Source organism: Ambystoma mexicanum, chromosome 6p (assembly GCF_040938575.1).
Source record: "Ambystoma mexicanum isolate Mex_15411 chromosome 6p, UKY_AmexF1_1, whole genome shotgun sequence".
In the NCBI taxonomy this organism is placed as follows: domain Eukaryota; kingdom Metazoa; phylum Chordata; class Amphibia; order Caudata; family Ambystomatidae; genus Ambystoma; species Ambystoma mexicanum.
The window spans coordinates 353,985,382-354,001,982 of record NC_090935.1 but is presented as its reverse complement, the minus strand read 5'-3'; the positions used below and the strand labels follow the sequence as shown (position 1 = coordinate 354,001,982).

General features: G+C 44.7%; 1 protein-coding gene across 3 annotated transcripts in view; it reads right to left on the bottom strand.

Moving 5' to 3' along the window:
- Positions 1-16,601, bottom strand: part of SPEF2 (sperm flagellar 2) — a 1,748,369-nt gene that overhangs the window by 1,155,768 nt on the left and 576,000 nt on the right. For all 3 annotated transcript variants that reach the window (XM_069627121.1, XM_069627123.1, XM_069627122.1), the window contains exon 14: positions 16,109-16,365. In XM_069627121.1, coding sequence (XP_069483222.1) covers positions 16,109-16,365 — 257 coding nt within the window. The remainder of the gene's footprint in view (positions 1-16,108; positions 16,366-16,601) is intronic.

Sequence of the window (16,601 nt, the reverse complement as noted above, 5' to 3'; positions counted from 1 at the left end):
ATGAATGACGTGCTCCGTGAACTGTTGGACGTTTGCGCACTTGTCTTCATAGATGACATTCTCATCAACTCAAATTCCAAGGAAAAGCATGTCGGTCATATCTGGGCAGTCTTAGAGAAGCTTCTACAACACCAGTTGTATGCCAAGCTGGAAAAATGTTTTTTCCATGCGACCAAGGTCAAATTTCTCAGTTTCATTCTCACACCACAGAACGTAGATATGGACACACGAAAGGTGGACGCAATCCTCCAATGGCCCTCACCAACATCCACGAAAGGAGTACAAAGTGTGCTTGGATTCTCTAATTTCTATCGTCGATTTATACCGGAGTCCTCACAAATGGTACACCCAATTACCTCCCTTCTGAGAAAGAACATGAAATTCCAATGGTCCACAGAAGCTGAAGAAGCCTTTCGGAAGCTGAAACTAGCATTTACTACAGCACCAGTTCTTCGACACCCTCGACCACACCTGCCATACGTGGTCGAAATAGATGCTTCAAACGTAGCAATGGGAGAGGTATTGTCCCAACGGGACCCGGAAACAGGACCGTTACACCCCGTCGCATTCTGGTCCCGCAAATGTTCTGCCCCCGATTTGAACTACGCGATCACGGATAAGGAATTACTAGCGATTAAAGCAGCATTCAAGGTATGGAGACATTGGGGGTAATTCCGAGTTTGGAGGTAAGGGGTTAACGGCGCCGCTAATGTTGCCGGTGCCGTTAACCCCTTACCTCTGCATTACGAGTTCCTTTAGTGGTTCCTGCTAAGAGCAGCTGGTTTTACCAGGCACCCATAGTGAGAACCGCTAAAGGACCAGCATGCTAATAATGGGCCCGTTATTAGCATGCTCCCCATTCCCATTGAGCCCTATGGGGGTTCGAACGGGAATGTGGAGGTACCGGGTCCAGGTTCCTTGAATGAGGAATTACCCGGTAATTACTCATTCGAGGAACCCGGACCCGGTATGCGGTAAGGGGGTAGCAGCAACATGGCTACCTCCAACCTCGGAATGAGGCCAATTATCTTCTTGGGGCAAGACACACAGTCACCGTCATCACAGACCACCGTAACTTGCAATACTTGAAGACCGCCAAAGCACAATCCTTTTTCACGGAATACGACTTTATTATCACCTATAGACCTGGAGTACGGAATGGAAAGGCAGACGCACTATCACGCATGTGCGAAGAAAAAGAGGTTTTTACAACATCCGATCCCGTGGCCATCATTCCTGAAGAACGAATCCAAACCAAGATCGCCGCCACCAAGTGTGTAGATGACTTAAAAACCAGTTTGCAATCCCAGATGAATCGGTCAACACAACAGGAATGGCTTTTAAAAGGGAGACCGGTACACTATCGAAAACAATCTACCATATTTTCAAGAATGCCTATATATCCAGGACAAGAAACTGCAAAATCAAATCATCACGAACTATCATGATTCATTAGTGGAAGGACATCCAGGAATAGCCAAAACTCAGGCTAAGATAAAGCAAAACTCCTGGTGGCCAACTTGGAGAAAAGAGATCGCCCAGTTTATTGCAACCTGTGCTGTCTGCGCACAACACGAGTCTCAGAAACAAAACCCAGCTGGTTTACTACGCCCCCTGATGGTACCGCCAGCACCTTGGCATACTCTGTCAATGGACTTCATCACAGATCTTCCTCCCTGCAATGGATACAACACCATCTTAGTCATTGTGGATTTATTCTCCAAAATGGCCCATTTCATCTCTCTGAAGGGACTCCCAACTGCGTCGACTCTCGCTACCGTGTTTTTAGAACAAATTGTCTGGTTGCATGGATTTCCATCAATATTAATATCTGATCGTGGAACTCAATTTGTTTCTGCCTTTTGGAGAAGGTGTTGTACAATTGCCAAAATCGACCTCCAGTTGTCTACAAGCCATCACCCTCAAACCGGTGGGCAAACCGAACGAACTAATCAGACGTTAAAGCAGTATTTAAGGTGTATGTTACAGCAATCCGAGGACTCCTGGAAAAACATACTCTGGATAGCTGAGTATGCATACAACAACTCTGTTCACACGAGTACTGGGCAAACGCGATTCTATACTGTGCACGGAAGACATCCGCAGACATCAGTGTTTGATCCACTCGATACTTTGGAAATGCCAGCAATAAAAACCTTGCATAAAACCATCACTCAGGTTCTTGTGGAAGCAACAGAACACCTGACTAAGGCCAAAGAAAGACAAAAACTGTTTGCCGATCGGCACCGAAAAGAAGCCCCGGATTACCAGATTGGAGATAAAGTCTGGTTAGCATCCAGATACATACTGTTGAAAGGGCCAAGTGCCTTCCGCCCCAGATACTTGGGCCCCTATACTATCAAAGCCATAATGAATCCTGCCGCCATGAAATTGGAGTTACCATCTCACATGATGATTCACCCAGTATTTCAAGTCTCTCTCCTCAAACCAATGAAACCTGACATACAGATTAACCCTACACCAGAGTCCGAATTATTAGATGGGGAACCGGAGTATGAAGTCAAATCCATCCTGGACTCCAAGGTGGTTCGGTCCAAATTGTATTACCTTATAGACTAGAAAGGTTACGGACCTCAAGACCGAACAAGGGAACCCAGTGAACATGTCCATGCTCCACGTTTAATCAGGTAGTTCCATCGCTATAATCTCACCAAACCAGGACCGGGAAGAGGACCACCCTTGAGAGGGGCACTGAGGGGGAGTGCTGTCATGGTCATTTGGCCAAGAACGCAAACATTAGAGGGCCACATAGACAGGGGCCCGGATGGACACAGTCCTGGCACCTTTGGCGCCAGGATTATGAATAATAGTAAGCAAGAACATTTATTTGAGACAAGAATGCTTTTGTTGTGGACATAGCACCTCATTTTGGGTGCAAAGTGCATTTAACATGGGAACTTCCATTCACTAAAGCAGCCCCATGTGTACTCTTGGGTGTGGCTGCTGCTATTGGGTTGCCTTGAACGTGCTGACTCTCTAGGAGTGGCAGGCAAGCCAGGCCTAGTGTGCGTGCACACGATCGCAGCTATATAAGCTGCTCCGATCCCTGGGGCAGATGCTTCACGTTATTCTGCACTTCCATGCAGCGTAACGCTCACCGCCGCCTAGGACCAGACTCCCCTTTGGAAATCCCGCTTCCTGTCATCATACTTACAGCCTGGGGAAACCCGCACTCATCTGTGCGCGTCTTCGCTGACCCTGGCATTCATCTTCAAGTCTCCTGGAACGCTGACATTTTCATCTTGGCACCGCAGTTCATCTTCAAGTATTCCGGAACGCTGAAATCTTCATCTTGGCACCGCAGCACAACACGCTCCGTCCGCGACAGCAGCACCTACAAGTAAAAACAAAAGGCCAGGTTAGACACTTAATAGACATTCATTTTAAGGTCGCTCTATCATCAAACCTTGCGCTTTTCCTTAAACCATCACTTACCTGCTGTCAGACATTGCGGTTTCATCCATCTTCCAACCGGCCGCATTCTGCACCCCCACAGCTGCTTTTTGGGACGCATTTCTACCCATTGAGAAGAAAACAGAACAGAAACATTATTCAGGAATTAACAACAATATTGAGAGCAATAATTCAAAGACTTAAAGCGAGAAGAGGCAAAGAGGAAACAGAAAGGGGAAAGAGACAAGAGACATTGAGAGACACTTACAACCAACCAGGAGTAGCATAGTCACAGCTGGACTGGACGATTACTTACCAGGGATCAGTGAAGGAACTAGGTCCCATTGACAGGCGCCCCTGCTAGAGAGCTTATCAATAATTAACAGGTGAGCCTTATGGGCCGGTACATGCCCACAGAAATCACACCTTGGAGAGAAGGGTTTGAGAGGTACAATAGTCATAGATCAGCGCACTCACTTTCTCTCATATCCATGCAGGAGCAGTGTCACCAATTGCCGACGCTCACAGCTTATCTGCAGAAGGAGAGACCTGATGAGGGTGATCTAACTCCTGGGAGGGCTGCAATCATGCCTCAATGCCTCTGCAGAGACCAGGTGAGCGTAACACTATTGTGCCGCATTCAATTCATGCAGAGCCCTTTACAGGTGCAATTACGACCATAGCCACTAGATGGCTGTTTCGTATTGCAAGGACTCTTGTAACTTTCAACAATGTATTTTCCAGTGTTCTGCTCCAAGTGGGCAACACTACCCAAGATTATGCGACAGCAGACTCAACAATGAAATTGTGACATTTACAATGTCTTTTAAGCATAAATGAGCTTTCCATATGCGTTATGTCAAGTGCAAATGAGATTATACAGTCAAACAAACGTCTCTTGTATACGTCTCACTTTATCAAGGTGACCTTAATGTCCAAATGTCTAGTTTATACAAATATGGCGGTCAGTGCCTGAACCCAAAATGGATGACAGATATTCATCTAAAGTGTTGTGCATTTTTGTGCACCCATATAAGGCTATAAGCAATATCGGTTACGAAAACAGTAAGTAGATAATTGATATTTATGTCTGCTACCGTAAATAGAACAACCCAATACTCAGTACAAAGTGCCTCAGTGCATTAAACTCAGTTTTCTTAGGACTTTTCATCAGATAACAACCACACCAGTCTCTTAAAGTGCAAGTACAGGGTAATGTAAACATTAGTTAAAGTAGATAGATCTAAGTTTACAATTCAGATATTAAGGATATTAAGCACCAGGTGATCACTGTAGAAATACAAACATACCTGAGTCTATATTAAGACCCTGGGGTCTTAATGTGTCAAATTTGCATATCAGGGTGGCTTCTAACTGCCATAATTTAAGTTCTCTGTTGCCCAACCTTTTGTGTTGTGGCATGTGGGCTAAACCCAAGAATGACATGTCTTTGATGTTATCTTTGTGTTTATGAAGGAAATGGGCTATTAGAGGGTATGTTAGAGCCCCATTTTTTATTATGGCTCTATAATGCTGTTATATACGTAGTTGAAGTGGCCCTATATGATATGATATATGATATGATATATGTTATTTGTAACGCGCCTATACACAAGTGTCTCAGGGCGCGACGAGGCAGGGAGGGGGGAACAAAGGGGAGACAGACAAAGATCCTACTAGGCCAGGTGTCATTCAGATTGCGCAAGCGCAAGGGAGGGGGGAAGGGAAAAGTGCAAGCGGGAAGGGAGAGGGGAAAGTGCAGTACAGCGTTGGTAGAATACAGGATAAATAATAAGGGCCCACTGGTGGCAAGTGCAAGGTAAGTGCAGACAAGTGCTGGGAAGAGGGGCTGTAGGAATAAAGAGACAATCCCACAGTGCAGGGGTTGCCAGGGAGGCAGTACAGGGGAGAGTGGCTGGGCCAAGGACCGAGAATGGTGGGTAGCCCAGTTGCAGATTCAGTGCAATTTCAGTAATTAGCAGAGGAGCGGGGGGGGAGAAAGCAGAAGCAAAGAGGAAGGTTTTGAGGTGCTTCCGGAACCGGAGATGGTTCTCCTCTAGTTTTGGGGAGGCAGGAAGGCTGTTCCAGAGGGAGGCCTCTGCTGCAGAGAGATCTACCGCCAACTCGTTGCTTGGAGAAGCGGCTGACCCTGAGGCAGTTGGAGGCGGATGAGCGAAGAGCTCGAGAAGGAAGATATTTAGGAAGAGAGAGTTGAAGGTATTTTGGCCCCAGCCCCAGAAGGCCTTGTGGACAATGCAGAGGGTTTTGGACTTAATCCTTGCAGCCACTGGGAGCCAGTGTAGCGATTTCAGTCATGGAGAGATATGGTCCCTGGGCTTGAGGCCAAGGACAAGTCTCGCAGCCCTGCTCTGGATGAGTTGCAGAGGTTGGAGTGTAGAGGCAGGCAGATTTAGATAGAGCCTGTTACAGTAGTCCAACTTCGAGAGAACCAGGGCTCTGGAGACAGTGAGGTTCTGGGGAGGGAGAGGAAAGGAAGGATACCTCTGAGGAGGTGCAGCCGGTAGTGTGACTTCTTAGAGACGTCAGATATGTGAGGAGAGAAGGAGAGTGTGGAGTCGAAGGTGACCCCGAGGTTTTTTGCCTTGCAGGTAGGAGCAGGAAGAGGGCCAAGAGAGGCCGGCCAGAGAGATGCAGGGAAGGAGGGAGTGGGTGTGCCAATGAGTAGAATCTCAGTCTTACTGGCATTGAGGCAGAGGTCATTGGCGGCACACTATGCGTGGATAGCAGAGAGACAGTCAGAGATGAGGGAAGGAGAAGAGGAGGAGGTCGAGGGTAGCCTGAAAATGAGCTGGGTATCATCCGCATAGCACTGAAGGTTGGGGCAGCGAGCGGCGATTCGGTGGGCAAGGAGTGCCAGATACTGGTTGAACAGCCAGGGAGAGAGGTTAGATCCCTGGGGGACACCACAGGTAGAGAAAAAGATGTCAGAGAAGAAGGACCCCAGTTGGACCTGGGAGGGTCGATTGGAGAGGAAAGAGGTCAGCCACGCCAGAGCCGGACCTGTGATACCCAGGTTATCACGGAGACGGTTGAGCAGGATGGCATGGTTGACAGTATTAAAGGCAGAAGAGAGATCGAGCAGAATGAGAACACACAGAGTGTTAGAGTCAAGGTTCGAGAGCATGTGGAGCCAATGTAATGTAAAACACACTTGCAGGTGATTACATAAACTACATATTTAGTTAGGCAGGTAATTTTATGTTTATACATCCATTTCAACCCATTAGATCTCATAAATGGTTTTTTGGAGACAAAATTACACATTTCACAATTAGCACACTTTCGGAAAACAGCATGTTGTTCAATGGTCATGAAGTTAGGTGGTGTGTCTGCGTCAGTGACTGCCATGCTAGGTGATAGCATGGTGTCTAGTGTGGGGGCCTTGCAATAAGTGACACTGGGTGCTTGTTTAGCACTTTGTTTAAGTCTGGATCTGTAAGAAGTACTTTCCAATGTTTCTACATTATAGATTTGATTTCTTTGGCTTGATGATTAAAGCCAGTTATACATCTTATTTTGTTTTCCTTCTTTTTATCTTTAGGTTTAAATAGATCCAGTCTAGTCAGCTGTTCAGCTTTGCCAAAGCACTCTGACACCATGCTTTTGGTATAGCCTATTTTTATGAACCTCTGGCTGATATAATACTAAGAAAGTTATGGTGGGTATAAAAAGGTTTGGAAAAAAAACCTTCACATGAAATGTGGAAATAGGAACATCCATTGGAGCCAAGTCACACACTCCACAGCGCCCCTAGTAGCCATGGCTGGAAGTTCACCTCCAGTTCTGAGCCACAAAAGCAAGGCGTTGTGGGTATTGTAAGGAAGGCATGGTATCAAACAGTGAAGACAGACACAAGTAATCACAGTTAAAGGGTGTTCATTGAACCTCAATGGGTTGATAAAACACCTATGTAAACCTATGTAAAAGATGGGAGCAAGCTACAACCATCAAATAATAATGCAGTCCTAGTGGATTCTGTAATAATATAAGGGCCTATACTAATAAACCTATTGCCAATCCTTACTTCTAAATACAAAATGGTGTGGGATAACAAAGTTTGCAAAAGAAAAGTGTTCGAGAAATGATATGTGAGGATAGTTGAGCAGTTGGCGTCCCGTCCCCACGTTTTCAGCACAGTGTAAGGTGGCATGTGCAGGCTTTGCAAACACTCTGGCTTCTCAGCCATGAGGTAACAGTTCAACACAGACATCAAGGCCTTCCGCCAAAGTATCTCACAATAACAGTTTTTTTTTGCAGAGGGCCAGATGTAACAAACAAAACACAAACGTTCCTTTCCTTTGTCAGGGTTTTCGATTTTCACAAGTTCAAGACTGGTCTCCCTCCTTCAGGCTCGGACCACGGGCCTCCCTTGTTCGGGCTCAGACCCCTGGTCTCCCTCCTTCAGGCTCAGACCACGGGCCCCCCTCGTCCGGGCTCAGATCCCTTTTGATACCAGAATCAAAGACTGTCGAATGTGTGATGGGTTTTGCTTAAACCGTTGCAGGACCACTTCGATTCACTTCACACAATGTACACTTCACATCAATCTTCCACTTTCGTTTCTTTTGTCAGGATACCATACATAGACATTCGATGATCCCATTCACAGTGCCGGACCACTTTGTCAATGGTATCATATCTTTCCTTCTAATGTTCAGATATATACCAGCAATTTAGCTTCACTCACGTCTTTCAGCACACGCATTTAACAATATGCGTTCCAGCTTGCAACCTTGAGTTCAACACAGTCGGTCTGGCATCGGTCTCCCCAACTTACCAGCTGTGTTGTTCTCTGTTGCTTCTTTGTTCATGGTGCCAAGGACGATTCCATGGCATCTGCTGTTCCTCCCCACCTTGGTCAGTTACACAGGAGGACCCTCGGTATCTGACACACAATGCAGGTTTCTTCAACCTTGTTTCCTGGTTTTACGTTTTTTGCAATGAAGTTTTCTCGAAAGTAACGGCTTCCTGCCAAATGTCAAGGGTGTTGCCCCATTCATGAACCTCTTGGGCCTGGCCGTCTTTCTCCCCTCGTTCAGCTGCCAACCTGGAACTGCTGTACCTTGGTGTGTTTTGCCTCGCTCAGAGCGTGCTTTCGTGCTTCGCATTTTATCTGTGTGGGGAAGTGTAATAGAAGTCCAGTGTGAGTGATTGTCGACAATCGCCTGACCTCGCCTGACCATAGTATTGGAACATGTCAGGTACACGGCTCGGGTGTGAGTCTGTTTTCTCCCAGAGTGGGCTGTCTGTGTAAAAGCGTTCATGCAGGAAAAGGGGTCGGGTGTTGAGTTTCTAAATATCCCATTGGGTAGGATGGGATAAAGGTCTAACAGGAAAGAGAGGGATACCGCGTCTCACCATCCGGTGTCCCACTCCCCGAGTACCCCTCACCCAGGTGATCCTCCCGCACTGGTCCACCCCCAGGGTCTGGATCCAAATGCAATGGCCATGCCCTGGCTACCTGAGAGGGAGAGATCTGCGAGACTAGCGGGTGAGACACCTACTGGTTTCTCACAATATGCAAATTAGCCCAAATGCAAACCTTTTTCTCCAAGAAATTGACTTTGTCTAAGAGGGCAGTGCTACTTTATACATAGTTTAATCAACACAAGACAGACATTTTGCAAGTCTGTCAGGACAACTACATAAAGGTTTGCATTTGGGCTAATTTGCCTACCCACAATGCCATAAAACCTGGCAGGAGTATAGCAGGCAGTTGTACATGTGTACATAATAGAAAACCCTGGTAGGGAAATATACCAGGCATAGGCAAGTTGAACATTGTGTAGAAAAATACCTAACTTAGAACGATCTTGAGAAAGATGTATCTGGATTAGTAAATAAAAGGCTGTGCTGATCAAAAGAGGAGAAGTGGAAACCTGGAAGGAGAGTACACCAGGTATTCTAACAAGACAATGACAGAACCAAGGCAAGAGAAATCCATGGGAAGGGAACCACCCTCTGGAACAAGGAACTATACCTGTTGGAAATTTTATATTGGTGTTACGCATTTTCCTTTTTGAACATTTATGAACCAATCAAGGCCAAAGACATTACCCTTTTCACTTCAGAGCTTTGTTTGTTACAATGTGAGAGCCAGAATAGTACATTCTGACTTTGAAATACCTTTCTTTTTGGTTTGAGGTAGGGAAACACCTTTTAGAGCAGGGACAGAGAGGCATTTCCCCACCCCCTTTTATTTTAATAAAAGTCTTTTGACCAAAACCATCCAAGTCTCATTCTTGGTTCCTCACAGCATTCTAATAAACATGAAGCCCTCTGTTGATGTTTGTAGGGGAGTAGTGCGAAAAGAACAAGCAGTATGTGTAATCGGAATATAACTTTGGTTTAGATTGTATATATTTAAAGATGGCGCTCAAAACGTGGCAGCAGACAATACCATTGAGAAACACTGATTTGGATAATAATAAACATCTATTGTCTGTATATAGCGCCAGCATACATACCCCTTGGGGGAGGATGTTTGCGCTACAGGTACACCATTTATATTATTAGATCCTTTGTTGATGTCGGTAGCTGGAAGTAGGGTAAGAAGAAAGTGACCGAACACTCATTTTTATAAAATCTTGCAGCGAAACACAGTCCGCTGCAAGTGGAAGTGGAATCTGCGTTCCTTGTCAAAGCTAGGTTTATGCTCAATAAGCACCAATACTAACATTCAAATTAAACTGAGAGGTTATGTTATCCTTTAAATAAAATGAACTGCATAAGGGTTGACTGCACTGTTGTATTTAAAAAGACTAAGATCCCACTTTAGCACCTAGCAGAAATTCTCAATTTCTTGGTCTCCCTTGCAGAAGAGAGTAAAGCCTATAGAGTGATGAATAGGCACTGAACCACAATATTCACAGGGAATATTGAAGGGAATGGGGCACTAGTAGAGGAGCAACAGCTTGTGTGTAAAATGTTTAAAGAACTGTGCACAGTCACACATGAATCTCAACACTTTGCTCTATTCTTTGGGACATGAATGTGGTCTTCAGTTTCTTCCAATCAAGGACAACCAAAGAAGATCTCTCCAGTATCATGTGCTGAAAATTGGCTATGATGTTCTGGCTGGCCACCTGTCAGTTTCATATGGGTGGGCCCTGGATCTGACAGTTCATGCATTCTCTCTAGATGGAGTGATTTTTCATATATCCAAACCGGCTAAATGCAATTCCTGAGTTAGTTCACAAAAGGCTTTTCTGCAGCACTGCAATTCATGCAGGGCTCTAAATTGGAAAAGCAGGAACTAAATTCAGCTCCTGGCTCTCTGGCATTAACCAGTGATCAGGATTTACTACTGGGGAACGAGGAGCTAGTTACATAATGTTAAACAAATCTAACTTCCACATAAGATGAAAACATAATTGCGTCCATTATGTATGACCCCTTATGCTTTAAATATCATATAAATGTCCTAGTGTTTATTTATAGATTGTCCCTAACATACAGATCTAAATTTACATCGTTTTGTTTATTTGGCGTCAGTTGGTCTGTGGAGCCAGAAAGTAGCAACTGGTAGGTCCCAGCTCTCCTCAATTTCGAATCCCGTTTGTGTTCCATTGTCTGAATGACTATGAAGAGGTGTTGATGACAGTTGGTAGAGCTTCAAAGACAGAGTGAGGATGCAGCACAATGCAGTACCCTCTCTGACCTATTGGGTTCTCTCTTATGCAGAAACTGACATTTCCCTGCACTCTCTGAGTGAGAGGCGCTATGACATCTAAAGCTTTGAAGGCAGGTGCTGTTAGGTAAGATTTTCATATCCATGATAAATCTTCCTGACCTGTGTCAACCCCAGAACCTTTTGCATTGACTAGGTAGCTATTTTACCTTGTCCCTAGGTGAAGGGGAATCTTTTTTCCCTCTCACATAGTCTTTTACTCTTTTTATGGGTGACAGTTTTATGTCTCTCCATAGTGTATGGTTGAAGTTATAGTTTCCTACAACTTTTGGGCTTAGGCTGGATTGCCCCTATGGGTTCCCCTGTTAATTTCTCTTTCATGTACTTGGGTGAACTACATTTTGTATAGTGAGCCAGCACACCGCACCTTATGCGGAGGGCTGGAGGGATACAATGTATCCCCTTGGTTACTTACCTGGTAACATTTTGTCACAATTGCGAGTTTTACATAAATGGTGGGTGGCAGTGGTTTTACCTTTATGACTGTTAGTCATTATTACTCACAGGCTGTTAATTCAGCCTTGGTAATGCACAGAAGGGACACCATTTTTCCAAAATGGTAGGCTCCTTTTTTCGGCATTTCCTGTATGCTTGCTGTTTCTGAGGTCTTCCCCAGCCATTCTAGGAAGAAACAACCTCAGAGGCTGTTTCGTCTTCGGCAGGAACCATGTGGATTCCGTGTTCAGGCTCCAGAGTGTCTGGAAAGGCAGAAAGCGAGGGAAGAGTACAAATCTCTGCAGCCCTTTGTCTTCCACCTTGCATGAAATGGAATAACTAACTGTAGGGGTCTGGCTGTCCTGACTGTGCAGTCAGACCGCCCCTTTCTGTAATATGCAAGGAGAGAATGCATAGGTTGTGCTGTAGTTCATGATAAAGTCTGAACCTCGAAGCTGCTGACAAGTCGACCACTGGAGCTGAAACTGAAGAAGTTGATGAAGAAACAAAGGTTGAATGGATTTCCAGCCGGAGCCTGCTGTAACCCTTCCTTCCAATTTTCCCGAAAATGGAAGACCCCCACCCAGAGCCTGGTGAGACCCACTAGACTCAAGAAGACCTGCATTTTGAGCCATCCCACATTGTGCTGCAACCTTGCGGGGCACGAATACCCCAATACCCTGGGACCTTGATCCATTGGGCGGTGCACGGTCGTCCGAATTCCGAATCTTGATACCTTGGGAGCTTCCTGCTGGACCTCCAGAGACACGATTTGCATCCTAAAAGTCCCCTCATCAGAGTGCTAGACTTTCCAAATGGCTAAAATCCGACCGGTGATATTCAGTCTTCTTCCTGGCTCCTGAAAATTCTTGCCTGGAGCCTTCTTCCGTGATCCCTGCTGCAAAAGTCCTTCCAAAGCCCTGCCTTCTGTCTTCTAGACAAAGGAATCCATTGATCGGGTTTTTGGATGCATATCCTGAAGTCTTCCTGCTGTACCACTTCTTCTGTGTTGAGGTAATGTGTTGGCTGGGGTATTTACTTACCTTCACAGTCTCTTGTGATTCCTGTGTATCCTTGGGGTGTTACTATGATTGGGAGGCCTTTTGTCCAGTTCACCCAGCCCCACTGCCGGAATCCTCCTAGGGTGTCTTCTCGTAAGTCCCTGGACCCTAACTAACTTTCAAAGTGAACTACTTCCTTGTTTGCCCAGTCTTCCTCAGAAACTCTCACTTTTCCTGCAACTGAGCCCTATCTCACCCTGCCTACTGCTGGCCCCTAGACCATAGGGTCTCTCTTGTGCCTCTGAGAGAACACATGTACTAGAATTGGGAAGGGCTAAATAATTTAAAGGGTCTTCCTTGGAAAGTAGAACAAGTGTTGAAAGGTGTACTTACTTATAAAAGAGTTAGTTGGTAAATGTAAACTCAGAGTGAATAGTTTTACAAAATTATTACTTACCTTAGATATGTTTTTCCATTCTGAAAAGTATATATAGGATTTACTTACCTTGAATAAGCTGTGTGCCTTCGAACAGAAAGTAGATGGAGGGTTAACTTACTCACTTGTGAATTGGGTTCCCCCTCTTCCTAAAAGTATTGCTGCTGGTTTCACTTTATTATTTCCGTTAGGATAATTGTTTGTGTGTCCCCAATTGGGTCTTGCTTCCCGTGACTTGCTGTTAGCCTGTCCAGAATAAGTCTGCTTAGGTCATACCTACCTTTTAGGTTCCTGATGGATCTTTACAAAAGTATATAGGGGTGGTATGTACCATGCACAGCTGTGTGCCATTAAAAAATAGGTTAACAAGTTATTGCTTCCCTTAGTATGTGAACTGAAAAGCAACTAATTGAATATTACACCCTAAGGTACAACTCCCCTAGAATAACTTATCCTGAATCGGAGGCTTTTACTGTTCTTAGAATAAGTGTTCCACTATTCAGAAAAGTATATTGTCCAGTTGACCTACAATGTGATTTCTTGTGGAGCGTCACGGTACAACTGTTAGGTCTACTACCCTTGTATTACTGCAAGTAACTATTGGTTTTGACTTCCCTAGAACTACTGTTAGGTGTTCCAGATAAGGTTATTATATGCTTTTTTCCTGTGCACCTTCAAGCATAGTTTTGTGTTTTTATAATTGTGGTTATATATAACGTGATAGTACTTATTTTCCCCAAGATTTATCTGGGCCTACTTGAATTTAAATAAACCACTTATTTTTACAATACATAGTGTTTCAGTGTTTCTTTGGACCAATTGTATTACAATTTCTTTGTACTGATTCTACAGCCCTCTCTCCCTCGTAAGATAAGCCTAGCTGCTCTGTCTACGCTACCCTGAACTCAGGTGGTACAGCCTTATACTAAGAGTGAAAACTTGTACTGTCTCAGTTGAATGGTTTTACTAAGCCCTTAGATGGACTTCAGAAAAACTGTCCTAACAGTTGCCAATTGGAGGACCTTATGGAAGCAGGAGATTGGCCTGGTGAATCTGGGTTTAAGATCTTTATCTTAAATCCATAGTCCAGCTTTGTTGGTGGTGAGTGAGCTTTGAAAAAGCATAGTGCTTGCCTGCCGTTCTGAGATGAATTGAGATTTCTCAGACTTATTACTAAAGGAATGTCTTGATTGTGCTAAAGGCATTGAGGCGAGCATTATCCCACCCAGTTAGGTTGTCTATTATGCAAGGAATTGACATTTGACACAGACCATTGCATGTTTTGTGTGTTTAGCTTTGTGATGTTTGATGTTTTGAAGTGCTGTTTGTAGACTGGTCCTCTGTTTGCTTTCTCCCAATTGTTTGACTCCCACGATTCTAAAAGTTATTATCTCTTGCAGGTCAAGGTACTGATGGGATTCCGTTGATTGTACACAGGGAACGGTTTACTGGGGAAAAAGGTTTGTCAACTTGCCAATAAGGGCAAGACAGAACAACTAATGGAAATGCTTGAACAGTGGTCCTGTTCTCTTGGACACAGGGTGGAAAGCTGATCTGGTGCTCTGTTGAGACACCCAACCCCACCGGTGGGGAGCCGGGGGGTAGAGGGAGGTGTTGTGTGGGATATGTAGCCACAGGCGATGATGGGCGTGCTACCTGACTGGAAGGCAGTCTGGCTTGGTTTGTTTTGTTGGTCACCAACAGCCTGACAGATGGAAGGGGGCGGGGGAGGGGGGAATAGGATGGGAGTGGGGCAACCAGCACTATTATGTAAAAGAGTGCGAGAGGGGGATTACATCTCGTAATCTTACATCTAGACGACTAGAGATGACAAGTGCAAAAATGGAGGCATCGGGATTATTATGTAATTTTATTCACCCTGATGACTCAAAAGTTCCTTGCAAATGGGTGGTTGCACGGAGAGTGGTTTGGGTGATACCAAATTTTCACTAAAAATGCACTGTCCCACTAGCTATGGGATGTGCTGGACAAACCCATGCTTTCTGGGTTTTTTTCAATTTCGTGCAGTAACCCCTGTTGGTCTTGGGGGTATCATAAAATGTTGTGGTGGAGCCACAACAGGTGAGGTCGACCGGTTTCAATGGTTTGTTAGTGATTACCGACCATCTTCTTCAGGACAAGATCGATCTTCATGTGCTACTGTATAGTATCTGTCCTCTTAGTAGGGCAGCGATGGCAGGCTGCATGGGGATCCTGGGAAGGGTTGCTGTGCTGTCTAGGAGGTCCGCTGGGAGCAAAAAATGGGCTCTCTCTAGGGGCGTGCCTGACAGAGTTCAGGGCGGGCACAAAACGCTGCAGCCTGCTCAGTCCCAACGCTGTTGATGTCATGTTTGAGATTTGTATTTGAATCGACTTTGGAACCAGCATGTCCGTCCAGCTGTTGAAAGTTCTTCATTATGCAGAGGTTAATCAAGGAATGGCGGTCTTGCTTTGCAGAAAGAGAACAGGCCTGAGGATATGTACATGGGATTTTACATACCAGGCATGAGTTTTAGTTGGTTTTAGTTGATAATTGAATTTTTGAATGTTTGCTGCTCAGATTCAATAAACGTCAATCATAATGCTCTCTCAATGTCTTTAAAATAATAAAGGCTTTCCTATATCAATGATAGACTGGAACATCGCCATTGCAGAGTATCATCACCACTTACATCGTCATTCTAAATAAGCAGCAAGTACCAGAAAAATAGCCCAACCATTCCCAGATACAGCGTTTGGTTGTTTCAGGGCATTATGGCCATTGCTACTTTAACTCATATCCTTCCCTATTCAAGCTGTGAGATATTATCAGGTCTAGCAACCATTCTATACAATCTCAATGCATTACCAAATGCATTGTTTTTATATATGCTCAGTGTCCGCTCATACATTCAATAGCTCGGCAGGCTTTAACCGATGGGATAGGTTTAATTTGAAAATGTACAAAGTTATTTGCCCGTATATATGTATGGCACCACCTACTCAATGATGTTGTTAGGAGGAAGCAGGTGCATGCACATATTTCCATTTTACACACAAACAGGAAGTGAATATTTCTTCAGCACAAACATCAGCTAAAATTCTCTAAATTCCATTTCATTCATTACTTACCATCTTTTGAAGAAATACGTTGGAGCACCACAGCATCAGCAATATCAAGCAAAATAGCAAAATCCAGAGCCGGTGGTGGAGGAGGGGGATCTTGGGCAGCTCTGACATCTATCACCAATGTGGAACTTTTTTTCTTTTTCACTTTATCATCAAATTTGTCAGGGTCTACCCCGGTCAGAGCTTTCTCAAACAGTTTTGCCTGGTTGATAGTCAACGGGTAACCATCCATTATCCATCCAGTGTTTTCAGGGACTCGACTGAAATTGAAAGGAAGGTTATTCAATCCTACCGAACCACATGGGGAACACAGTAAACCTTTTCAACAAAGCAAATAGTTTCTTTCATTCCATTTGTGAGGTCACAATAAGAGAATGTTTGGAAGAGCAAAACATTAAATAGTAAATCTCCACGTTGGGGTCCTGAGTATACTTTATTGATATTGGACACAGTCAACCATACCATCCTGCTCAACTGTCTCCGTGAGAACCTGGGT